General features: G+C 36.7%; 3 protein-coding genes across 3 annotated transcripts; all 3 read right to left on the bottom strand.

The window, feature by feature from the left end:
* Positions 1-8,791: 8,791 nt before the first annotated feature.
* LOC125211898 (stachyose synthase) lies at positions 8,792-11,981 on the bottom strand. The gene is made up of 4 exons (XM_048111858.1): positions 10,314-11,981; positions 10,072-10,249; positions 9,635-10,002; positions 8,792-9,538 (listed from the first exon to the last, which is right to left on the bottom strand). The coding sequence occupies exons 1-4, from the start codon at positions 11,775-11,777 to the stop codon at positions 8,975-8,977; spliced, it is 2,574 nt and encodes an 857-aa protein (XP_047967815.1). The 5' UTR covers positions 11,778-11,981; the 3' UTR covers positions 8,792-8,974.
* Positions 11,982-19,053: 7,072 nt separating this feature from the next.
* Positions 19,054-19,968, bottom strand: LOC125209287 (glycine-rich cell wall structural protein-like). The gene has a single exon (XM_048108891.1). It carries the CDS (start codon positions 19,966-19,968, stop codon positions 19,054-19,056), a length of 915 nt encoding a protein of 304 aa, XP_047964848.1.
* A 2,563-nt stretch (positions 19,969-22,531) lies between these two features.
* Positions 22,532-26,366, bottom strand: LOC125213052 (pentatricopeptide repeat-containing protein GUN1, chloroplastic). The gene is made up of 4 exons (XM_048113406.1): positions 24,393-26,366; positions 23,913-24,129; positions 23,138-23,322; positions 22,532-22,981 (listed from the first exon to the last, which is right to left on the bottom strand). Exons 1-4 carry the CDS (start codon positions 26,234-26,236, stop codon positions 22,720-22,722), a joined length of 2,508 nt encoding a protein of 835 aa, XP_047969363.1. The 5' UTR covers positions 26,237-26,366; the 3' UTR covers positions 22,532-22,719.
* Between the last annotated feature and the right edge of the window lie 28 nt (positions 26,367-26,394).

Below are 26,394 nucleotides of genomic sequence, written 5' to 3'. Positions count from 1 at the left end.
TGTTCTTGTTTGGATAGAATGCAGTTGATTGAATCACATATTCAATGTTCTTGTTTAGATAGAATGCAATTGATTGAATCAGATATTCAATATTTTTGTTTAGCTATAAATGCAATTGATTGAATCGGGTATTCAGTGTTAAGAATGCAATCGATTGAATCAGATATTAAACATCCTTGTTTAGATAGAAGTTGGAATGCGATTGAGTGAATTGTATACTCTCTTTGTTTCTTTGGATTTTGCTACATATACAGTTTCTACTTCATGAATGATTTCCTCGAGTTGGACTAGGCAGTAGGCAAGTGCTAGGTTTGCTATGTTCTAAACCCTTATGTTCAGCTCTTACGAATAAGAAATCCGAGAATCTGAAAAAAAATCTGAGTTTTTCTATTGGTTTAACAGAAAGTATAAATTCCTTAAATAGAATCTCTAATCCGCGCTGCTATGTTCTAAACCCTTATGTTCAGCTCGTACAAATAAGAAATCCGAGAATCTGAAAAAATTCTGACTTTTCCTATTGGTTTAACGAGTCAAAATTCCCTAAATAAAATCTCTAATCCGCGCGAATGTTCACCATACGAGTTTCCTTATGTTTGCTTTCATGTGTACTTTCATTATGAGGCTGTCTTATCTTTCTTTGGGAGGTATTGTGCACATCTGAATTAGTTTCTGGATCTTGAAATGCTGCTACTGAATTACTACTGAAACTATTTTGTTAGAGAACTGCGAAATATTTGATTTTTTTGTGTGATGCAAGAATCTGTAATTCAGTTGCATCTTCTTTAGTAATAAAGGCTTCATTTATGAAACTCATGTTACCTTTTTAAGTTTTAGCTCTTATTGAATGACTTTGAATCTATGAACATAAATCTTATTATGAGTGGTGAATGACTGTCATTACTGGTGATCATTGACTGCAATAACTTCAACGTTTTGGCCGTTTCTATAATTACTGGGCTGAACATTCCTTTTAAGAAATCCAGATTGTGCTTGCAATAAGCACCATTCCTTTTAAACACCTATACACATTCTGATGAACAAGGAATTAACAATTTCATCTTCATAATTATGTTCCTTGATTTTGAGCAGGACTGGAATGAGCCCTTTGCCTGAAGTGTCCAGTCTCGAAATACTCGTAAGTTTCCTCAGAACCCTAGCTAGTCATCTTCTCACATGCTCTAGCGAAAGGCCTTCGTGTTATGATTCGAAATGGCCCTGAATGGTATGCTAATTGCATGAAGCATATGCAAAACATTTAACTCACACTTTCCTTTGTTATTGCCGCAAGGCCAAATCTGCTTGAGGTGGTTTTAGTTTTTACCATGTTTCTTCAAGGTCTTTGCAAACCCTCTAATCGAGTCATAGGTTTGGGTTCCAATTGACGCCATAAGGACATTTGGAGGAACAAGCACTGCTGTAGTCACTGGCCGGTGGGCCCTAGTTAGGATGATGTGATCACAAACATCGAGTCCAGGACCCGTTAGGACTACGACGATGAGAGGGATAATGCAACGGGGGGAAAACTTAATAGTGTCGAATTGTGGCTAACAATGGTATTATCCACTTCGTTTTAATGTCATTAAGTAATACTCCATCTGTGACTAAAAAACAATTTAATTTTCATTAGTTGAACATATCAACACTGACAAATGGGTCGTCAGAATGTTAAAATGGTTTTATTTTTATGAAGAGTCAATTACCAGATTACATATGAAAATTAAGGGCTTTTATGTAAGTTAGTTTTATTCGCCCTTGGCAATAGAGAATCCGGTGCAAATTAATGTGGTTAAAATGTTAAACATTGTATTTTTTTTTCCTTTTAGTTAGGTTAAGCTAATTCTATGTAGAATCATTTAAACCGTTATAGCTACTAATTTTTAAAATAATAAAAACATTACAACTCTAGTGTCGTAGCCCCTAAACTTAAACTCTACTACATAGTCCTAGCCCTAAAATCTGATGAAAAATGGGCTATGTTTAGAATTATTTCTTAGATTAAATATTGTGGTATTAATGCTCAACTTCTCTAAATAACAACTTTTGCAGCAGATATCAAGGCCCATTAAAAAAGAAACCCAATAGGAGGCCCATTAATAATTAAAGAATTCTAATGGACCGGAAATTGAATAAATTGGATGGCTATAGAACTAATTGCTCACCAAGTAATTCAAAAAAAAAAAATTACATTTATTTAAAAAAATAAGATAATGAGCTGTGATTCCAATTTCCATGAGCTGTTGACAGATATTAGACGGTTTAGTGGTAGTTAGTTATTAGTTACTTGTGATGTTGATGTGTTAAGAAAAAACGTGGTCGGTTTGGTCTCATCCGACCACAGACCACTATTAATATTTTTTCTAGTAATAGTAAATGTTAAGGTCGGTGGAGTATTACTTTTTGTGGGATAGGTTGGAAAAGATGGTGTTTATTTAGAAAACGACAAATTAATCAGCTAATCTAACCATGATTTCCTCGAATTAACTTCCGAATCTTCGTCTTCCGATTGATAGGCTTGCAGTTGCTTTTTTATAATACGAAGAAATATATTCAAGCTTAGATCTAAACTATTCAAATTTGAATTCCATAATGGTTTATTAGTAAAATTTTATAGCTAATAAATCATATTTAAAATTTAGAGTGAAAATATTTAATTTGAGCGATTGGAGACTCAAGTCACTCAACTATGAAGTGTTATGTATGTCCACACCAAAGTTTATAGTATATTTTTAATTTAAAGTAATTATTAATCTTTTCGTCCCATAAAGATTGTCTCATTTTAACCGAATATAAGTTTTAAGAAATGTAATAAAAAAAGTGAATTGAAAAAGTTAATGGAATGTGAGTCCTATATTTATATACCATTAGTTTTATATAATAAAATGTGATTACGGATGAGTTGAGTGAAATATATGCTCTACTATCAAAAATAGTAAAAAGTGAAATGAGATAAATTTTATGGACATATAAAAATGAAAAAATAAGACAATTTTTATAGGACGAAGGGAGTATAAATTTTACTTTAGCTAACTTTAAATGGAAGCGAAGAATGAGTTAAAGTGATTTAAAGATTAAAGATGTCACGGTACTATTTAGGATAAGGAAATCACGTGTGGCCATATCTAGTCAAATGACATAAATCCAATACTTTTGGAACAAGTGTGCTTTTTTCCTTTAATTTCGTGGTGATGTAACCAAATCTTATGCTCCTATTTTCAATCTTCACAAATTAATGAGAGAGTAGTGACTCATTTGTTTAACGAGTTTTACAAAAAGAATTGGATAAGATTTTGGCTAATTTGAGCAGCTTGACTAACTTGATATTTTAATATCTATACTAGATATTTTATGTATTATCAAATCTATCACTAAATTAAATTTCCAACCTAGATGGTTGCTTAATTAGGAAGGTTTATGTGTAATTTTTCTTTTAAAAGTGTCAAATTAAATATTACTCCCTCCGTCCTCCAAAGTTTGTCACATTTTACCAATTTCGTCCATTCCGCAAAGTTTGTCCCACTTGAAATCTTACCAAAAATAGACATTAAATACACCCTCAATCTCCTTAATGTGAGACCCTTATTCCACTACACACTTTCATTTAATACAAAACCAAACAATTTCTTAAAACCCATGCCGAGTTAAATTGGGACAAACTTTGGGGAACGGAGGTAGTACGATTCAATATGTCAATTTCTATTAAACTTATCTTATTTTCTTTTTAAAATTATCAAAATTTAATCTAAATGAATAAATGATAGATTTGCTAATTTAGGAAGGTTGGGATAAAAAAAACTACTACTAGTATGAAGAGATGTACTCCTTCCGTCCTAACCAATTAGTTGAGTTGTATTTATTTTTGGAGGTCCCAACTAAGTTGAGTCATTTTTCTTTTTCACAAAATTTTTGTCTCAATTTATTTGGAACATGTGGTAGAAATTATAATTAAAAGTTGCTAATATAAAATCTTCCCACCCCCTAAATCACTCAACGCTCTATGTAGCTATCAAAACCTAGTCCCATTTTTCAGGCATGATCAATGGTGTATAATGAGACATAAGTCACAAATACAAAAGTCTGCATGAGAAAAAAGGACCTAAAGAATTAGACGTCACACTTTTCACAGTCAATAAATCAGTTAAGTTAGTTAATTGGACGGTTGTTGTGTCATCAATCTTCAGCAACACGTATATATTTGGTAGAATCAGATTTATGCAGTTGGCCAGATTTGGAACAAAAGTGTGTAGACAAGAAATAAATATCTTATCCTTATTAAAAAGAGAAAATATTATATAGTGATATTAAAGAGATAAATGGAACACTTTTCTCTTGGAAAGATTTTTGTCCGACAAAAATTTGCCGACATTTGTCACATTATCAAATCAAGAATTAGTCCAAGATTTCAATTCCAAGTGTTAGTTTAGATTTCCACTGTATTTCGGTTACCCACGTTATTTGACACAGATTGATTTTGATTTTTGAATGAAATTAAATGCACCATTATCTTTCTTCTTCATTCCCCAATTTTTTCATTTATAATGAAAACATATGATGTCAACGTACGGTTACATGAAAATATCTAAGAAATACATACAAATGTTCTATAAAAATTTTATTGATTGGATAGATCCAATCAATAAAACCCTTCTGGACTTGGTTTAAATTTAATTTGCGTCTGTTGTTGTTATAAATTTTAATTATAGATTTAAAACCTACAAAATCATTTCGAAAAAAAACTAGGAAACCGACAAAATTGAAATCGGACCCGCCCCAAATTTTAATTTATACATTATTTAAAAAGAGGAATATAATACGTGCCCTAACTACTTGGGTTTAGGTATGGTCATCTCAATGGTATATGCATGAAAATGACAACTTTTTAAATATCATATCAAAATAGTTTTAATTGCACACATGATGTAGTCTACTCTATAGCATGCATGTCATATGGTAGTACATGTGATTATGTTTGTGTTATGAGAGATTTTTGTAGTATTCTCTTTCGCTTCCAAGATAATTAGACACATTCTTTTTGGATACAATTTTTCAAAAAATTATTGTGTAAAAAATTAAAGGTGGGAAGAATAAAATAAAATAAGAGAAATGAAGAGCGAGTAAATAGAAAAGAAGAATTTAAAAAAAAAAAAGAGAAATGATTTAACTATCTAGAGACAACTCTAAACCGACCTTAAGAGGTAGGGAGTAATTGATAGCTAGTAATCATTTATCTTTCTTAAAACAAAGCAAGATTTTATTTATATTGGAGCGATTTCTAATGACATGTATTGATTACAAATTGGACGACTAAAATGATAAAGCAAAATAATAGAAATCTACCAAAAAAGCATGTATAGAACATGCTAACTGATAGAAATTCATGGGTTTCATCCTAAAACCAATTGGTGATAGGAGGAGTGATCCAGGAGATTTATATACTAGTTTCAGTTTTCTCTTGACACCGATTTAGGACAGTTATATGTTAGTTTCAATTGTCAACACCCTCCCTCAAACCCTTCAAGGTGAACCTTGAAGGCGTTGGAGTTTTTATGATCAATTGGACGATTGCCCAATTTTTTTCTCGGTCGATTGGATAATTGGCCCAAATTTTAAGCCTATATATATTGTTGGGTCAGTCATTTTTTTTACCGTTTTAGCCCAGATATATTGTTGGGTCAGTTAATTTTAACCCACAGTCGGTGACTCACTCTGATACTATAATAGAAATCCATGCCTAAAACCAATTGGTGATAAGAGGAGTGACTCATAAGATTTATATACTAGTTTCAGTTTTCTCTTGACATCGACGTGGACAATTATACGTTAGTTTCAATTGCCAAACACTAACACCCATATAAAAATTAGTACAACTAAATTTTAATTACTACTAGTAGTATTTTCCAGTGCATTCTTTCTTAAGGTACAATTCACACTAATTCTTTAAATTAAAATATACGTTAGTTTCAATTGTCAACCCTAGCAACCATATAAAAATTAGTACAACTAAATTTTAATTAGTACTACTAGTTTTTTCCAGTGCGTTCTTTCTTAAGGTACAATTCACACTAATTCTTTAAATTTAAAAAAATGGTCTTTTTTTTTTTTAATTTCACACGTATTGAAGAGAAGTTTGGTTAAATTGTTCAATAAAATAAACTTATATATTGACACATTATTCGTCAGAGCAATAATGACTCAACCACACATGATAGGAATTGTAACAATAAATAAAAACTTTGTTTGAAGAAATCGATCACCCACACCATGCCTATTTCCACCTACATCTTTTATTTTAGGTGTGAATTTAACTAGCAAGAAAATACGAGATAAATGTACAACACCTACATTATCTAGTAAAAATATTAAGCCAAACACGTGGCACGAAGATTCTGGTAAGAATCTAGACAGTGCAAATAAAGGAGGATTCTAGCAGCAGAAAAGTAGCCCAAATATAGAGTTATTGTGATTAAGACTTGGATAATCAAACTAATTTAATTGATTTTCCCCTAATATTGGGTAATCCAACTACCGCTACGTATGTGGGATTTAATTTCTTGTACTATATAATACTCCATGTACATTTAATCTATTGAAATCATGTGCCATAAATATACTTTTAGATAATGCAAACTTAAAATAACAAGTTTATCATCAAAACATATTTTGCCAAGTTTATAATTTGTGAAGGAAATACTATAATTATGTCAAGGCAAAACATTGTATCATCATGTTATAAGATGTGTTTTACTTAGTGAACTTAATAAGTATCATTAAAATTTATTCTTACATTTTAAATATTATTTTTGTTACGGTTATTGTTACCTGCTCCAAAAAAATGTTATTATGTTATCTTGAATTGACATTTTTAAATGTCTATTCTTGTTACAATTATCGTTATCCGCTTCTAAAAAAAATGTATCATTATGTTAGTTTGTATGGAGATAAATCTATTCACAATTAATCTCTAAAATTGTGTAAAACAATTTATCTATATTAGTATATAATTTATATAAATGATCAAAGTCTATCCATGTAATAACTTGAATATTCAACCTATTGTATAAATACATCTTATTGACTAAATTGTGCTTTATCGACAATATTTCATGTCAATAATGTTGGATATTTTAGTGTAATTGGATTAACTTGATTAATCGGTTATTGTTATAATGATACATCTAAGTATGGAGGTGCGGAGTGCACGCTTATTTGAATTCATTATGATGTTAGGGGCGAAACTCCTTAATAGATGAACGGGGGTCCGGGGGCAGCGGGGTCCAAGGGGCAGAGGACTAATTTTTTATTTCCAACGAAGTTGCTGTATTAGAAATTCATCCGAAAATATAATTTCTGAAAGTCAAAGGACTAATTTGCAATTTCGGAAACCTTTTGAAAATCAGTTATTTTCGGTTAATATTCCCAACGGATGCACTGTTTCGTCAGCAGCTGCACCGGTTCGTCTTCTTCAAAATCTGATCAATTCTTCTGGTTCAAATATCTCGAATACACATATGAATTTTCTGAATTCTTTGAATTTTATCCGATCAAATAAGTTTGATAGAACCACCAAAATTGATTTGATCTGAAAGTGATTATCACGACTTTCAGATATCCGTTTTTCTATTCTATATATTGAATCTCCCTAACAAATAATAGGTAATCCAATGTTTTTATTAGGTTCGGTCCATGTTTATGGGTGTGCGAGATATGACTCGCATTGTCAATTTTATAAGTATGTGCAGTTTATAGAAACTAAATATATTGATCACAAAAAACAAGAAGTGTACCCTTTACATCTTCTGGAATTGTAGGAGACGGCTATATCACGTAAATAATCCAATTTTAATCCCCCTTTTCTTGTTTTGCCTTAAAAAACAAGGCATAAACAGTCCCACCTCATTCACAATCCACTGAAGAAAACTAATTAAATATATATACCTGTAATTCATGATTATAGTATGATTGTTTGAATTAAAAGTAAATAAAATTTATATAAAATCAATAAATAATTAATTACGATTTAATTAAAATTTTGATAGAATTTACAATCTTAATTTTAAATTAATTAGTTTTCATTAGAAACTAATTTAGTCGATACGCAAGTAACAACTTACTATTTCTCAAGAATTTAGCAGTATTGTATTCTTAGTGTGAGTTGTAATGCTAACTTTTACTTATTAAAATTGCTAACTGGCTAACTAATCAATGCAATGTATGTATGGAAAATATCAACACGATCACATTAAAATGTCAACTCAAATTTATGTTGTGTGTTGTCATTTTAATATACTGTGTTGACATTTTGAATATCAATGTCAACATATTGTATTAAAATACCAACTAAGTTTGTGTTGATATTTTAACGTGATCATACACTACACTGCATTGATGAATTAATTAGCAATTTAAGAAAATTAGCAATGAATTACAGCTATATGTTCTTAAATGGAAATTGAAATCCTTCTTGCAAAGGTATGCTACATTTGATATTTAGTGAGATTTTGTGTAGGTATACACGTACGTGTACAGATGTAAGCTAAATACTTAGCAAAATCTTCAAAATATTTGTTAAGTTCTGTATAGTGTTTAGCAGGCAAGAAATTAATTCTATGACATAGTGTGACATTTCCCTCAATAAAAAGTTACAATCAGCTTCACACACGTATACGACATATTGCGCACGTTATTTTTAATTAATTCGATTCTACCAACATTTACCAGACCTAAAATTAGTCCCAATTTTCTCAAGAATTCAGTATACAAAAAAACATAACCCAAAAACAATAACACAACATACAAAAAAAAAATGAAAAAACTTAAAATTATCATAATTTCTTCGCCTTATACATCATTAGGCAGTAACACTTCCTTATCATCAAATACATCATAATCAATCTTATCAAACTCAAAAGCCTGAAAATACATATGATTCAAACTTAATCACTCTACTAATAAGCTATAGAGTAAACATGACCAAGCATTAGTACACAAAAGTTAGGTTAGAAATTCCTCCACATTCTTGATACCAAGGAATGCTAACTTGCAGCTTCCCATCTCCAGACCATTGGAACAATACCTCATCTCCATTGACATACGATTTCTTCGGGGCAATGCTCGAATACGCCAAGAATGTACCTTCGCCCTTAACCTCGATCTTGGCCACGGCCTCGTTGTACACCAGCCCTTGAATCGTCCCTCCACTGTTGAACATGCCGGTCAGCCCAATTGGCGCGAACTTAGCATCGTTCCCGATCTTCTTGATTGGGACGAAGCTAAAGATTTCAAACGTGGAGGGCTGCAGAGTCACCACGATAGGATCCGATTCTGGTGTAGTCAAGACAATCTTTTCGCCCTCAGTTAGGTACACAGCGTACTCCTCGGCTTCCCCGAGGCTAGCAGCTTCGGCCTTTTGATCCCACTTGAGATTAGACACGTGGACCGAGGCAGTGAGGGGCTTGTAGCACTCCGAATAGCCCCTGATCCTCTGCTCCTTGGGGTCCCACCCGGCGCCCTGGCAGTTGAATGCCCCGATGACACCTCCGTACTGCATAATCATCATTAATACATCCAATCAACGATGTTGTAGTGATAATCAAACTATCTGAAAGTTAAAAAAAAAAAAAAAAATTACTCATTGCACCTTGTTGAAGTTCCAAATCTTGAGGATGGACTTGCTATCAAAGAGGGGATTCTTAAAGAGGCAATCTCTTGTTGGGAGAGCAAAATGTGTACATTTAGGGATTGTACCATCTTGGAACACAAGCTTTTTTAGAAGATCAAAATCATGGCCTCCCAAAGAGTCACTCACATAGACTGGGCCTCCACAAATAGCTCTTGATCCAGCGTGGAACTTGGCACAACAATGGTCGGATTGAAACATGTCCCAATCTGGTTGGATGAATTGTCCCATCCACATACTGTTATAGGCACAGTGGATCATGTGGACCCCTTGTAGCCAATAAACTCCCATTGGATCACCATTTGGGTCTTGGAACCAAAAGTCATCCCCTATTTAAAATTGAAACAACATCAAAAATTGACTTGATTATTGATGATTAAGAATTTTTAATTTCTTACCGACTCTTCCCATTGAGATCTGCTCGGTCCCAAGGAAGAAGAAGTCATTACACTGCTGCATGCTGGAAATAAGACCAGTTCCATTGAAATTCTTCTTTAGAGATTTGGACAAACCCTTGTAATAAGCCTTTGCAAGAGCTACTCTGCCCCCATAGTCCTCACTCACATATTCAAGTGTCTGCACGTGTGACAGTGTCATAAAAGGAAAGATTTAACCAGACAATTTTTTAATGGATACTTACATGAATAACATCCACTTTGACTCCTGTGATTCCTGCATTAGCTAGATAAGAGTGCATAGAGTCATAGAAGTCCTCGGCTTGATCCGGGTCCACGAGGCCGATGGAGCCCTCGACGATCTTGACGACTGCAAGATCCGACATGGTGCCATCGAGGCCCGGGGAGAGCTTGCAAGGCACGATCTTAGCCTTGAGGTGAGTCGCCCCGGGCCTAACCCCACCCCACGCCCCGGCCAATGCGTGCCAAACGTAGATATCATCCAATCCTTTGAAATTACTCCTCAAATCCTCTGTGAATGCCTTCATACCGGTTTCCTCCTTCTTGCCGGAGCAACCATTTTCCGACGAGCCCTTCTCGTCACCGTACATGTCTTCTAGTTCCTTCTTCAGTTTTTCGATTTCGAATTCTAACTCGGAGAGATCGGCTGCACCAGCTTGCATTGCTTTGTCTTTAGCCTTTTCAGCCATCTCCAACTCGATCGCTTTGTTGATCAGCATTTTGGGCTTTTTGGGGTCGAACGAGGGGGCTTCAGCCCCCTCCATCGACCCTGCGCGGTACTTTCGGAACTTCCCGCACTCCTCGAAACGATGGAGGCGGGCGGTCATCTGAGTGCCGCCAAGAACGAGGTTCTTGGCGTCCTCGTGCGGGTCCTGGCCATCAACGTTGATGCTCTGCCAACCGTCGTCGATGATCAGGAACCGCGGGTGGAGCCCGCCGGCGGCGAACTCTTTGACGCCGTGCCAGATCCCGGCGGGCTCCACCGTGAGGTAGAAGGCGTCCCAGGTGCACCACCCGAACTTGTTCAGGAGTGGCGGGGGCGCCTTCTCCTCGAGGAGGCGGAACGTGCCGAGGTGGCATCGCACGGCCGTGTAGGCGTCCCGCATTAGGGCGTAGGGATCGTCCGACACGTGGACGTACGCGATGGCGCCGAGCGCGGACGCCTTCACAGCCGTGGAGCCGCTCTCGGCGCAGAGGAGGAGGTGGCCGTCCGCCCCTGGCTGTAAAGCAGAGCGGAAGCCGCCGTCGATGATCGGGATGACGGCGGCGTAGGATCGGATCTCGGGGACGTCGAGCATGATCCACTGGGTTTCGGACTGGATGTCGGAGCCGGAGGTGCCGACCCACTGAGTGGACCACCATGTTTTGAATCGGAAGATGCTGAGGAAGTCGCGGCCGGTGAATTTTCCGATGGAGGTGGTGAGGCGGTCGGAGGGACTGCGCTGGCTGAAGCCGAGGAAGCCGCCGTTGTGGGAGAGGGATTTAGCGCGATCGAAGAGCTCCGGCGGGGCGGTGGAGGATTTCACGACGGAGGAGAAGCTGCGGAAGGTGACGGTGGCCGGAACCTCGGAGAGAAGCGGCACGTTATGAACGGAGAGCTTGCCGTCGGCGAGGTCGAAAACGGTGTCGTTTTTGATGAGCTTGGGAGAGGTGTGGATTGCGTTGGCAGGATCGTTTGGGGGCGCCATTGGAAACAGGGGAAAACAGAGATTGTAATTTGTTTAGAGAGAAAAAGAGGCTATTTTGCAGTAAAAGATGGATGAAAAATGGGGAAGGGAAGATAGATATATATAGAGACTTGGTGAAGGAAAGGAAGTGTTGAAGAGAATAGTGATAATTGAATATCAAATGGAAAAAAGGGGGGGAAATAATCAATAGACAGAGAGCCAGAGGGGGCTAGAATTTATCATTTGGGAGATTTATGCAGTGTGTTATTATATCCCACTTGTTTTGGTTTGTGAAAGCTCAATATCAAAACGATGACAAGAGTTTTAATTGTAGGCGACGAAAAATTGGGAGCAACTCGAAACTTCTATATTAATTACTATGTTCAAACTAGATTTGCTTTCATTGTTTACATTATTAAATTAATGCAACTCTATTGATGGTCAAAAAGTGATAAAAAAAAATACTTATCCTTGTAGCAAAAGGTGATGCGGTCACCTCAGCCGCCCCCACACTCTGGTCCAACAGTTTGTGAAGGGGTTCAATCAGGGTATACAGCGGCTCATTAGAGAGGAGGCCTTCAACCCACCTGACAGGAGCCCTCATACTTGTGCCTGAGAGATGGAAGCTCCCACACGCCAGTAGGGATTAGATTCAAACCCTGAGAGATGGAAGCTCCCACACGCCGTAGTGCAATTCGAACCCCGCTCCTTGTAGCAATATCTCCGCTTCCCTGGAACCAATCTGCGCTAAACCCTTTGGGCCAAAAAAAAAAAAAAAAAAAAAAAAAAAAAAAAAAAAAAAAAAAAAAATACTTATCCTAATTCCGTGACCGAGGAAAGAAAATAATTTTGACTCGAACTTGGGTCGTTTTTTTACGTTTTGTGAGATGATTCGAAATACTAGCTGCTAATAATCAAGCTCTTTTAAACATACTTTTAATTTTTCCTTTTTTCATTTTTCATCGTTATATAAATATGTGTGGGATTATCTCAATTTCAAAGTTTTTTTTTTTTATATATTTCAAGGACTTTGTATAAAATGAAAAATGGAGTCTAAATACAAAACATTACTTATTTAGAATTTAATGAAATAGTAGTAATATTCGTGGCGTTTCAAATATATGAGTATGTATATTAAAAATACCACATTATATTTGTTTACAATGATATTAGTATTGTTTTAGTTGGGCTGATATGCAGGCCTAGCAAATCTTACCAACATATTTAAGATCTTTAGCCCAGTTTGGTTGGACCATAATATGTTTGATCATCACCGTGTTTTATTTATTAAATTTGATTACTCACTCATAAACTCAATTTTTCATGTCCTTCAGCTATTATCTACCAAATATTCCTCTACAAAAGTTGTTACAATATAAAAAATTTATGCTCATGTTTCCAATCATATATAGTACGTATAGGCCGTGTCGATTAACTTGTACTCCTATGGGGGTGTTCGGTTTGTAAGATTGTATCCGGGATTAAATTTGTAGTGTGTTTGGTTCATGAGATTCAACCCCATAACTCAATCCTAGATGGATAATCATGGGATAATTAGTCATAGCTAACCCCCTATGACTAAAATAATCTAACAACTCAATCCTAGATTGTATCTTGGTATTATTTTATCTTGTAAACCGAACACCATCTATATTTTTAAGGAGTATATATGTGCTCTCTTATGGTATATCGTCTTCACAATCATGTCATGTGAACAATACTAATAACATTATAATTTTAACATGTTTCTCTAAGTCTCATTGTTTTGTATTTGGAGAAAATTACGTATGACACAAAAGCCAAAATTCATGATTTTTCTTTTATAAATATGTGTACTTGTGTATCACTCACCAAAGCTATTAATTTTAATATGAAAAATAGAATATAATTTTAGACTAAACTCACTAAAATATTTTGGGAAACAAATCATACATAATTTCCTCCAAAGTTATGACAAAATTAATTATTTTTAAAATTATTATATAGATCAGAATATGACCAAATTACATATTTTTATACTCCCTCCCTCCGCCTCCTCCCCCAACCCCCCCCCTCCCAAATAATTGTCCACTTTGTCATTTTCGTTCGTCCCTATTAATTATCCACTTTCACTGTTTACTATAAATGGTAAGTAAGCTACGTATTATACTAACTCAATTCACTCACATTTTATTATAAATTAATATGGTGTATATAAAAGTGAGAATAGTCATATTCCACTGACTTTTTTAAATACTTTCTTTTACATTTCTTAAAATTTGTGCCGGAACTAAAGTGGACAATTATTAGGGAACGAAGGGAGTAGTAATTTATCTTATACTAAAATATCTCAATCACAGTATGCTCATAATCCACGTAAAATAGCGATCACTTCCCCCGAAAAAAATCACTTCAAGTAGAGAGAGAAGTGCCATATACATATAAAAGAATAATGAAATTAACTACTTATTAAACTGAAAATAATGGCGTTCTATTATTGTGTAGGAATATAAATGTTTAATTAATTTAATTATATATTATTGTGTGGGGATATAAATGTTTAACTAATTTATCTATTATTGTGTACGTAGGAATATAAATGCTTTTTATAAGAAAATACATCCTTTACTAACTACTACGAAGGTTTACTCATAATTAGATTGTACAATATAGGATATGGTCGCTATAAAAGCAGAACACCCCCTTAAACGCAGAATTTGACATTACAAAATCAAATTATTATAAAATTCAGATTACCTAAAGTTATTTTTACTTTTAATTTTTTCAATACAAAATAAAAATGACATGTTCTCTTATAATATTTGTATCTAAGTTTTCGTTTAAAATTAGTTATACATTGATCACTATACTACTGATATAGCATGAGCAAGGTCTGTAAACATAATAGTAGTATATAATTGTTCCATTAACCCATAAAAAATCATTACAATTTAAACCCAATATATAGGAAACACCATATCATATGGAAACTCGATCAATTATACTATATAGATGCATGGACTTATTTAATAGTAGTATTATTATAATTATTCACCAATGTCCATAATCTCCTCAATGGCCACCATTACCTGTACCACCACCTGCACCCTGACCATACCCTTGTCCCTGGCCAGCTCCAAATCCACCCTCTTCACCACCGCCACCGCCACCGCCACCCCCGCCACCACCACCCCCGCCACCACCGCCTCCTGTCCCACCGGCACCTCCACCAGCCCCATAACCCTCACCACTACCATATCCATATCCACTCCCACCTCTACTTCCACCGCCTCCGCCCCCTCCCCCGCCCCCGCCCCCGCCTCCTCCACCATTAAATTGATCTTTCTCAAGCATACGGCCATCGGCAATTTGAATCATGAACAATGCTAACAACAATATCAAAACAAACACCAAACCGTTTCCCAAATTCTTTCCCATTTTCATTGGAATGTGGAAGAGCTGCTAGCAAATATTGTTGTGCTTCGTCGATGGAATCCTTCGATTTTATTTATAGACAGCATTGAGCGGAAAAATTCATAAATGCAATCAGTTGAGATATCACACTTACACACCACCACCCTTACGTCTTAATATGTATGAGTAGGGTGAAATGTCATACATTATTATTTAATCGAAATCAGTTACACAAAATTAGGAATAATATCATTATATAAAAATTGTAAATAATTAATGTGTATTCCATAATACAATGAAAATTACATGTACAAAGTAAATCATGAATAACAAAGAATCCTTCGAGTACCACAACTTATCCTGTGTTACAGATTAATATATTTTTAAAATATTAATTTTCAATTTTAATTAATTAAACAAATTAAAATCAATATTAACAATGAACAATATGAGAAACAATTTTAGTTATATAAGAATAAAAAATTTATACAAATCAAAAGCATAATAAATTTGAAACAAATCACATACTCCCTCCGTCCCCCATTACTTGACACGGTTTGACTCGGCACGGGTTTTAAGAAATGTAATGGAAAGTGTGTTGAAAAAGTTGGTGGGATGTGGGTCCTATTTTTAAAATATTAATTTTATAATAAATGTGAGTATGAATGAGTTAATGGAATATGGGGTCCATTACCAAAAATGGAAAAAGTGAAGTGTGTCAAGTAATGGGGGACGGACCAAAATGGCAAACTGTGTCAAGTAATGGGGGACGGAGGGAGTAATATAATGTTTAAACAATAAATCATGGAGTAGGAATATAAAAATCTATCACAATAAAGAATTAAATACAATGGATAATTACTTATCTTCATCATCACCATCGTAATAATTTCAGTCAGATTCCACTTCCTTTTTCTCTTTTCACTCTGAAAATGACAACTCCTGCGCTAAAGAACAACTTCATATCTTCCGGCCTCGTCTCCAATCTCCAGCAAGCTCTCGGGAGTATCGTTAAGTACACTATACAAATACAACATTCTTAAAACCACTTACAAATGATATTAAGAATTCATCTATTTCTCTTCTATCTCATTCATCAATTAGAAGTATAAACATATTATGATGTGAATCTTGAAATTTTGATATAGTCATTATGTGTTTATTAATTGAATAAGACAATTAATACTAAGATGATTCCATTTTATACTTTGTAACAACGAAGTGTTAATTTATGCCACTAACTATACCACTAATCCACTAACTAAAACTAAATAACCAACTCTTATTCACTCATTATGAAACTAAATAATTCATATTTATATTTAAATAATAATGTCTATTTTAAAAGAACATTTTCTTAAATACCCAAACTCCCCTTATTTCTCTAAATACCTCTACAACTCCCTATAGATTTTACATTAATTCCTTAATGAATTATCATCATGACAATACAATTTTGTACAACATTTTCACTTTGACTTTGCCCAATTATATTGATTAACGGTTAAGTTTCCTTAATTACATTTCCTTACTAAATCTCCTAATTTATCTTTAAGGTGGTTATAGTTTCACTTTGTTGGGAATCTTGTCTTCTTTCCTAAGTTTCAGTACAGTCCCATACATCATGGTGTATTCATCTATCCTATGATTGGTTAATGTGAGTTAAAAATTAATAAATTTTAATTAGTAAATAATTAATCCTAATTAAAATCAATAAATAAACTGAGAATTAATAAAAATTAATTAGAATTAAAAATTATTGGTAGATATCAATTCATGTTTAATTAGTGATTAACTAATAGCATTAAATATTAATTAATACTTAACCTGCCGGATCAAGCACTTCATTGTTTCAATTTTTCCCCTTCAAGTATATATTAACTTTCCCCAGCTTAAACTCTAATGTTTTTTGTTTTTCCACAAACTTTTTTTAAAAATTTAAACATATATACTTTTATTTTTCTAATTGTTCCCATAAAATAAATTGGGCAAAAATTCGTAACTACAATATTTATTGCGTGGTTAGTGCAGGATAATGATAACTAAATGTTGTATCCTTTACCCCTTCGTTCACAGTCAGGACCCGTTTTATTGCTTGGTTAGTGCAGGATAAGGTGTGTGGGTCCCACCACAATCCAGCGTTTTATGAGTTTGTGCTGCTTTCCTAAGAACCCGGGTTTCTGACTTCTGACCCGGTTTTATTCACCATTGGGTTTGGAAAAATGGGCAAAAATTGTCCATCAACTTTTGATGGATTTTAAACCCTGGTCACCACCCCTGCATGGATTAAGGAGCAAAATTCCACCAATACCCCCCTAGTCACCGCCCCCAACACAACACATTTCCCACAAATTTGAAGACAAAATGATAAATTTCTTAGTAGTCCTCTTGTGTATAGGTGACACCAAACGTCATAAAGGAATAACTTCAACTTTGGTTATCCATACACTTAACCAAATAATTAATCTAGTCCATTATTTTCCAAACCGCGCAATAAAACGGGTCCACAGCGTTTACTCTCCTTGACCCACGCCGTAAGCAGCAACACACAGCACCAAAAGAGAAATAGCTAGAGTAACAAAGAAAGCTAGGGGAAGACTACAAAGAAAGAATGCAGAGTGAAAGAATAGGAGAGAGATAGGGCTGAGGTGGAAATTGACACATAACTTTAGTTTTTCTAGTTTTTTTAAATTTTGAAAAATCTAAACAATATCGTTTTGATTATTAATTACATTAGTTGTAATTTGCTACATCAATAAAATTTTAGCCCAATTTATTTCATGAGAAAAATTAGACAAAATTAAAGTTTGTGTACACGGTAAAATTGTAACTGAAGGATACATCATAGCATCCAAAGTCCAAACATTTCCATCACATAAATTATGTCATTTTTTTTGTATATGCATGGTGTACGTAGGGGTGGGTAGGTACGGTATACCTTACCGAAACCACCATACCGTATACCTTACCGTAAATACGGTAAGCAAAAAAGTCATACCTTTACCTTACCAAAGTTTTCGGTATACCGAACTTCGATATACCTTATTTTCGGTATGACGAATTTCCATACCAATACCGTATCTCATTTTCGGTATACCGTACCGAAGTTCGGTATACCTTACTTTTACAGTATACCTGACTTTCAACATCAATTAAAATAAAAAATTAAAGTTTCTAGAATATTATTTATATTTTATAATTTTAAAAATAAATTAAATATAATGTATTCATAATTATATTTATATTTTATGATAGATTTTATAATTTAAAAATATATAAAATATATTTTATATATAATTGTGTTTATATTTTTGTGGTATATACCTTAGTTTACGGTATATACCTTAATTTACGGTATATACCGAATTTCGGTATGCAGCGGTATACCGCGGTATTTGAAAATTCATACCGTTACCTTACCGGAATCTTTCGGTAAGGTATCATACCGTACCGAAAGTCACGGTATACCGAAAATTCGGTATTTTCGGTATTTTTTCGATACGATAAGGCCGGTATTTCGGTATTTCGGTATTTTTCCCCAGCCCTAGGTGTACGTGTGTGTGTTTTTTCTTTGAAATGTAGAAACAGTGCAAACCCCTCCCCTAAATATAGATATTAGGAGTAGGTATATGTATTCTTGATATTATGAAATATTGGTGGCATAAGAATTAATCCCTTGCCAAATACACCGAGGCATGAACGATACGAACCATATATTCAATTAATTTGGTTGTTGTTTGACATGACCAACTTTCACAATTTTTTATAATTAATTTCATTAATAATTTAAGGGCACAGTTATACAGCTTCCATCAATAGAAAAAAGCATACCATGCATGCAATACTCGTCTATACTTTGGACATTTTTTTTGTCCTATAACAATTATATTTAGATGTGATCGAACTAATGTCCACCACCAAATCCTCCACCTCCTCCGGCTCCTCCGCCAAATCCACCACCTCCTCCTGCTCCACCACCAAACCCTCCTCCCGATCCTCCTCCTAGACCGCCCCCACCTCCCGATCCACCTCCAAACCCTCCACCAGCACCGCCTCCTGCTCCTCCTCCAATTCCTCCACCAGAACCTCCACCAAACCCTCCTCCCTTTCCACCTCCAAATCCTCCACCGGCTCCTCCTCCAGCTCCTCCACCGGCTCCTCCTCCAATTCCTCCACCTGAACCTCCACCAAACCCTCCTCCCTTTCCACCTCCAGCACCACCTCCAAATCCTCCACCGGATCCGCCTCCAGCTCCTCCTCCAATTCCTCCACCCGAGCCTCCACCAAACCCTCCTCCCTTTCCACCTCCAGCTCCACCTCCAAATCCTCCACCGGCTCCACCTCCAGCTCCTCCACCAAACCCTCCACCGGCTCCACCTCCAGCTCCTCCACCAGCACCACCTCCAACACCTCCACCAAACCCTCCTCCCTTGCCACCACCACCTCCAACGCCCCCACCAAACCCTCCTCCCTTGCCACCACCACCTCCTAGCCCTCCACCAGCACCTCCCCCGAGCCCACCACCAGCTCCGCCACCACCACCAGCACCTCCCCCAAGTCCACCACCAGCTCCGCCACCACCACCGAGCCCTCCACCAGCACCTCCCCCAAGTCCACCACCAGCTCCGCCTCCACCACCTAATCCTCCACCAGCACCACCGCCAAGGCCACCTCCACCACCAAACCCTCCGCCTCCACCAAGGCCTCCGCCACCAAGCGTGTCCTTCTCAAGCCTCCTACCATCAGCAATCTGCAAAGCAAACAATCCCAGCAACAACATCACAGCAAACACCCCTCCATTTCTCAAATTCCTCCCCATTGCCACCATAATTAAAAAGAAAATATTGATGTGTTTGTTATCCTCCAATGAAAGCTTGGATTCTATTTATAGAAATAGAGAGGAAGATGGCTCATAAATGCATGCAGTTGAGACAGAGACACAGCCTTTATATTTTAGGGTAAAGTGATAAAGATTGTCAAACTTTGCTTGACCTTTACTTACAGATTAGATATCATGTGCATGTGGTGGTCTGAAAAAAGGTTTTCATCAACTTATTGCAATCCCCAACTCTCAACCACCTTAATTTTTCTCATTCCTTAGTAGTATTATTGATTTATTATCACAACATCCCACCTTCTTCTCTGTCTCTCTAAGACTTTGTGTTACATTAATTAATATGTTAGGTGTCCGTAATAATAAAAATATCTCTCTCTCATTCATTACATGCATATGATAATAGAATTGGTCAGCTTTACATTTTTAAATTTTCATTCACTGAATGAGTTTGGATACAATCAGTCACAGTGGCTGGTCTACACTACATATGCATATATGCATTTGTGACTTACGCTGATAAAGTATAATCCTCTCGATCTCAATGGGTAAATTACCAGAAAAATCATTAAATTTGGTCATTATTTGATCAATCGCGCAATTTTCTAAAATGACCAATTATATCATGAATGTGACATTTTTCTTAATTGGATTTTGAGCAAATATAATGTATGATGTGGCCGAGAGACAAAATTATGTGGAAAAAGCTTTCGACTATTCAAATGATGTCATTTAGTCCACCTAGCTGGCCAGTCACGTCCATTTGTTACATATATTTGCGTTATGTTAATAAATTCATACATGTAGCACGTTAAAATTTTTTACCTTGGCATATAATTGAAAAATAAATATCAAAGTTATAATATAGTAATCAATTATTTATTTTTCAAAGCTGCAGGATTGACCAGAAATTGAATGTGGTGACTTTTTATGACAATTTGCCCTTTTAAGGAATACACTATTTATCCTATTCTATAGATGTATGTGTGTGTGGCTTTTCCAATTATCTATTGCATAGTTTAAGCATATCTTATGTTTTCAGTAAACCACATTAATACTAAGATGATTTAAGTTTAATTTTCTATCTTCGAATCGTCTTTTATTAACTTTTTACATATTTATGCTATTTTATATTTTCTTAATTACTCTTACGACTTAATTGTACATCCAAACGATAAAGACTTGGGTAAATAGCAGATCCCTCCATAAGAAAAAAGATAAAAATAATTGGCAATACTATCTTTTTGGAATAACGATGAATCGAAAGTGAAATCTTTGTGTCCTAAACAAAGGGAGTGGTCCCCACCCCCGAAATTCGGAGCCGTCGTCGATTTATTGCTGGGAAGCAATAAGCACCGACACCAAGAGTTAAGTGGTTGGGATAATTCATAATTGTGTGTTCAATTCACACGTTTTCATGAGAGTTTACATCCTGGGTTTTCACTGTTTCAGCAGTGGAACAATTACTATGTTTGAATTCTCCAGTTTCACTGTTTCAGCAGTGGCACATTTATTTTTGTTTGATCCAGAATTTAAACAATAAAGTTTTTAACTAGTAGGAGTAGTATTTTTTTTACCATCATACTACATAATTCGTGCATTTATAACCTAAGTTGAACTTCACCTTTTCTCTTTAGCACTTAATGACACAACGCATCAACTACTATACTCACTTAAAAATTGAAAATAACTTTCGAAGTCATATTTCCTTTTCCGTCCCTCCCATAGAAATAGCCTATATCCATTTATGAAAACATTTTTTTTCTTCTCTTTTACTTTATTTATGGGTCTCACTATCCACTACACAATTTCAACTACTTTTTCCTATTCTCTCTTATTTTACCAATTATGCATTAAAACTCATGTCAATTCTAAGAGCGTCCACAATAGTTTGGACACTTCAAGGCCAAGCCACATTTTTTTGTCCACAACTACAAAAAAAGGTGTTCATCCCAATAGTGGACAAGCCACAACCACAACTCACATTATTTTTTCAATTATTGGTATATTTTAATTAAATTAGAATAAAAATTAACGGACTATAAAAAAACGCATAATTTAATAAAATGGTCAATTGTAGATACTCCTCGTCGATCAATTGTAAAAACGCATAATTCAATTGTTGATACTCCTCGTCGCTATCCATTTTTTGAAAGTGTTACTGAGAAAAATGTAGAATTATGGAGATTGGAATGGTGTGAAAATAATGAGAGGAATGAGTATATTTATAGAAAATAAATAAATAAAACATTGAGGAGAGCCGCGGCCGCTGGCTCCGTGCAATAGGAGCTGCGGCCCTGCCCCCTGGCCGTGTCTCCGCCGAATACTCGGCTCACACCTCTGCCGCGGCTCCCCTCCGTATCAAGAATATGAGGCTGAGCTAAAAATAAATACTTTCAATGCCTGAGCTGAAAATGAGAGGGGAAATAGGATAGGGGCAAAATTGTCACTTCATCCATTTTTGGCATTCTTTTTGCATTTAAGATCGTTCAAAACTACAAACCTCATTTTCCAGTGAATAATTAATGAAATACACTTCTAAAAGGGGTGATAAAATTCCAGAATAATAATTTTCGACCAAGATTTTAAACACAATGCAGAACCTCGCTCACTCTACTATTTCCCAGAAGTGAAGTTCAACATATATTACAAAATTGAGAGAGGGAGAGGTTCATGGTTACACAAATTACACACGACCTAAGTTTGGGCCATTTTCATTCATACACGAAACAAGTGCTACAATGGCAAAGGTTGCAAGTTAGGAAGAAGCCCAAATCTCGTGCGTGGGAGAGTTCTGTCGTCTTCAAGGACGAGCACCTCGAGCGTGCCGGACTCCCTCAGCCACGCTGTCACCACTGCCCCTGTCGATACGAACCTCCCGATGTTGCACTTGGCCACCTGAAACGGCGCCCCTATGCTCACCAGCAGCGCCTCTATCGCGCGCTTGAGTGCTCCATCGCCCACCACCTTGCTGTGCTTGCCCCATCCAGTTAGTATGCTGACATTTTCCATCAACATTGAACATCAGTTGATGTAATATGCAATCAAGCCAAATGGCTTAACTATATCTACACAATCTTTCTGTTGTAATTGGAAATTCGATGAAAATTTATAATTCGGCAGTATTTATATGAATTATAGACAGTAAAACAACCTTAGCAGCTTTGGCAGCTCGTGGCCTTCGAACACAGTTGAGCGTATGTTGAGCAACCAGGCATGGACCATTGCTCGTGCAGCACCTGAGGACATGAGATGCAGATCAATGCAGGACTGCGTCCAGGTGTTTTCCCAAACCTCTCGACGTTTACCTTCAAGAACAACGAGCTGAGCGCCCCGTTTCTGGAAAATATAAAATTGCCGAGTAGAGTTTGATTATTATAAACTCTTTCGTATGATTGTTTTACTAGAATGTAACAAATGTGAGGAAATTATAGCTAATATTAGCATGACTAATCAATAAATCCACTAAAAAATTAGAGTTATAAATAAATCACTATGTCATTGGTATAGGAGTGACAACAGCAAGAAAGAGATGAAATAAAGAGATATTATGCACTACAAGTTTATTCTGCACATTTTATAAGAAAGCAAACATTTAGCCTCCCATTAATTTCAAATAGAGTTTGCAAACCGAAACAAGGGCCTGTAATTGAAGTGATATGAAAGGGAGGCTTAGGAGCACGACAATTAGATGCTTTTCTCGCTCAATTCTTCTTCGAGTTTTATTGCCAGTAGCAAATAGTTCTCATATACCTAAGCATGTCCAATATTCAAGCACAATATAATGTGTTCTAAATATCTAAAATCTAGAAAAATCACTATCTTTGATATTTTCTGACATGTTACTAATGGAAAAATGATAATCAGAAGAACAAGAACATGCAGTTGTTCTGAAGCATCAATAATATTTCACTCAACAAGTAGATTACCTGGCCAAAGTGCCACAGCATGTCAGTCAAAGCATTGTAAAAAGCCGAAGCCGTTGAGGAATCCATCCGCTTCACCTCATCAAAGAGCGATAAAGCTTGGGACCAAGTGTGCTCGTTGTGACCCATTAGGAGTCCATATGCCACTCCATAAACTTGATTATCAAAAAGCCGCAGTTCCTCCAGCAGCAACGAAGCTTCCTCGAATGAGTTGCACCGGCTGCAACCACAAAAAAATGTTACGACCATCAAATCAACAAAATTTTTCAAGGATGCATTTAACCAAATCAAGCCTCAAACCAGATTATTAATCAGAAAAACATTTAAGGCCTATAGATAACTTCAAACTTCTCAAAACAATGACTAAAGTGCAAAAAATGAATAACCGTCTCCCAAAGAACTCAATATATATTACCGGAAGCAAATAATGCACAATATGGCAGATAAGAGATAACAAAAAGCTATCTGCATTTTTATCCATACCTGCAAGCATTTAGGATTGCTGAGAAAGTAACAACATTCGGCTTTATTTTCATCTCATGCATCTTGCGGAAAATACCTAACACACACCGGAAGTCCTTTCTTGTCCTCTGGTCTTGCTTCAGATTTCCCGATTTACCACAAGCCAACTGCTTAAAAACTTCAATGATTCGGTCATCTTCCTTAACAACCATCTTACCATTAGTATAAGTTAGTGAATTGGAGGATTCAATCTGAGCTTCAGCATAATCAACAGTTTCTGTTTGACCAAAGGCATTGATGATCGAATTGTAGGTGACAACATTAGGCTGGATCCCATCCCTCATCATCTCATCTAGCAACAATGCACATGATTCCACCAGCCCCTTCTTGCACAATGCATCAATCAGATTGCTGTAGAAAACAACATCCGCCTTAAGGCCCTGTCGTTTGAATTCTGTGTAAGCTTCCGTTGCGTCTTTGTACAAACCTCCTTTACAAAAACCACTTATCAAAGCCGAATAAGTTAGCAAGTTAGGACACAGATTCCCTCGTTTCATCTCCACAAACAGCTCTTTGACCTTATCATACATCCCCTGCTTCCCGAATCCATCCAACAGGGAATTGTACGTGACAACATCCTTCTTAATCCCGATGCTCTCCATCTCCTTCCCAACAGCAAAAGCCTCGTCGAATCTCCCAAGACTCGCATAAATAGACAGCAAGGTGTTGTAGGACACCCGGTCCAGCTTGATACCAGCAAGCTTCATCTCATTGAACAGATTCAGTGCTCGGTCCATCTTCCCTGCCTTGGCACATCCACGGATCATAGTGCTATACGTCACCTCATTAGGGAACACACTCTTGGCAGCCATCGTCGCCATTATCTCAAAAGCCACATCAATGTGCCCCCCACTGCACGCTGCATCCAATAACGTGTTATACGTGTATATATCTTGATCAATCCGTCTATGCACCATCTCATCAAACAAGCTCCTCGCAACCTCCCACAGCCCCGCACCACTACAAACTGCAAGAAGCGAATTGTAGGTGATCCTATCGGGCAAAACCCCGTTTTCCAGCATATCATTGAATATCTCCGAAGCCCTCTTGTAATCAGCCCCCCCTTTGCCACAAGCATCTATCAAGGCATTATAAGTCACTAAATTCGGCTTCAAGCCCGAGTCTTTCATACTCCTAAACACCCCGATCGCCTCATCACAGCACCCGCTCTTCGCGTAGGCGCTAATGAGAGCGGAATAGGCGTAAACGGTGTTGCCATAGCCCTCACTGACGGCAACATCAAACACATTTTTAGCTAAATCAGCTTTCCCCAATCTACCAAGAGTACTAATCATAGAGCTAGCTAGTTTCCCCTTTTCATTCCTTCTCTTTTCAAGATTGATTGCGAATTCAAAGCATCTCATCGCGTTGACCCAATCCCCTCTATTCCCCAATTCCCTCAACAAGAATGTGTAATCATCAGATGCGCGCAGCTTGGGCTGAAATTCAACTAGGATATCATCGATGTTACTCACCTCGCCGCCGCCACAGCTGAGGGCGAGCTGAAGGGCCTCCTCCGCGGCGGCGGAGTGGCGGGAGGAGGTTGAACCTGACCTAGGGCGGCCGAAATGCATTTTTGAGACGCATCTGGTGGAGCGGCGGCCGGAGAAGTCGGAGAGGCGTGGGAGGGCGGGCCTGGCGACGGCGGCGGCGGCGTGGTTGTTTAGAGAGACCTGAGGGGGGCGCCAGCTCTGGTGGTGGTGGGAGGAGGTGGGGTGGTGGTTGTGAGGGTGGTGAAGGTGGTGGTTCTGGTAGGGTTTGGCGGCGGTGAGTGTACAGTGACCTGGCGGAGTTGAGGAGGCCATTCAAGATAAATGGATTGGGTTTTTTGGCCTTTCTCTGCCCCTTGTTTTTTACTCTATTCAGTAGAAAGAGAGAGAGTCGCCAAAAAAGATTAAACCTTTTTTTCCATTTTTTAATGCAAACTGTGAAGCGGAACAGTGAAAGGCCGAAGGCGGAGATT

This window comes from Salvia hispanica, chromosome 3, assembly GCF_023119035.1.
Source record: "Salvia hispanica cultivar TCC Black 2014 chromosome 3, UniMelb_Shisp_WGS_1.0, whole genome shotgun sequence".
Taxonomy (NCBI): domain Eukaryota; kingdom Viridiplantae; phylum Streptophyta; class Magnoliopsida; order Lamiales; family Lamiaceae; genus Salvia; species Salvia hispanica.
Note: the sequence above shows the minus strand (reverse complement) of the source record. Positions and strands in the feature narration are given on the sequence as shown.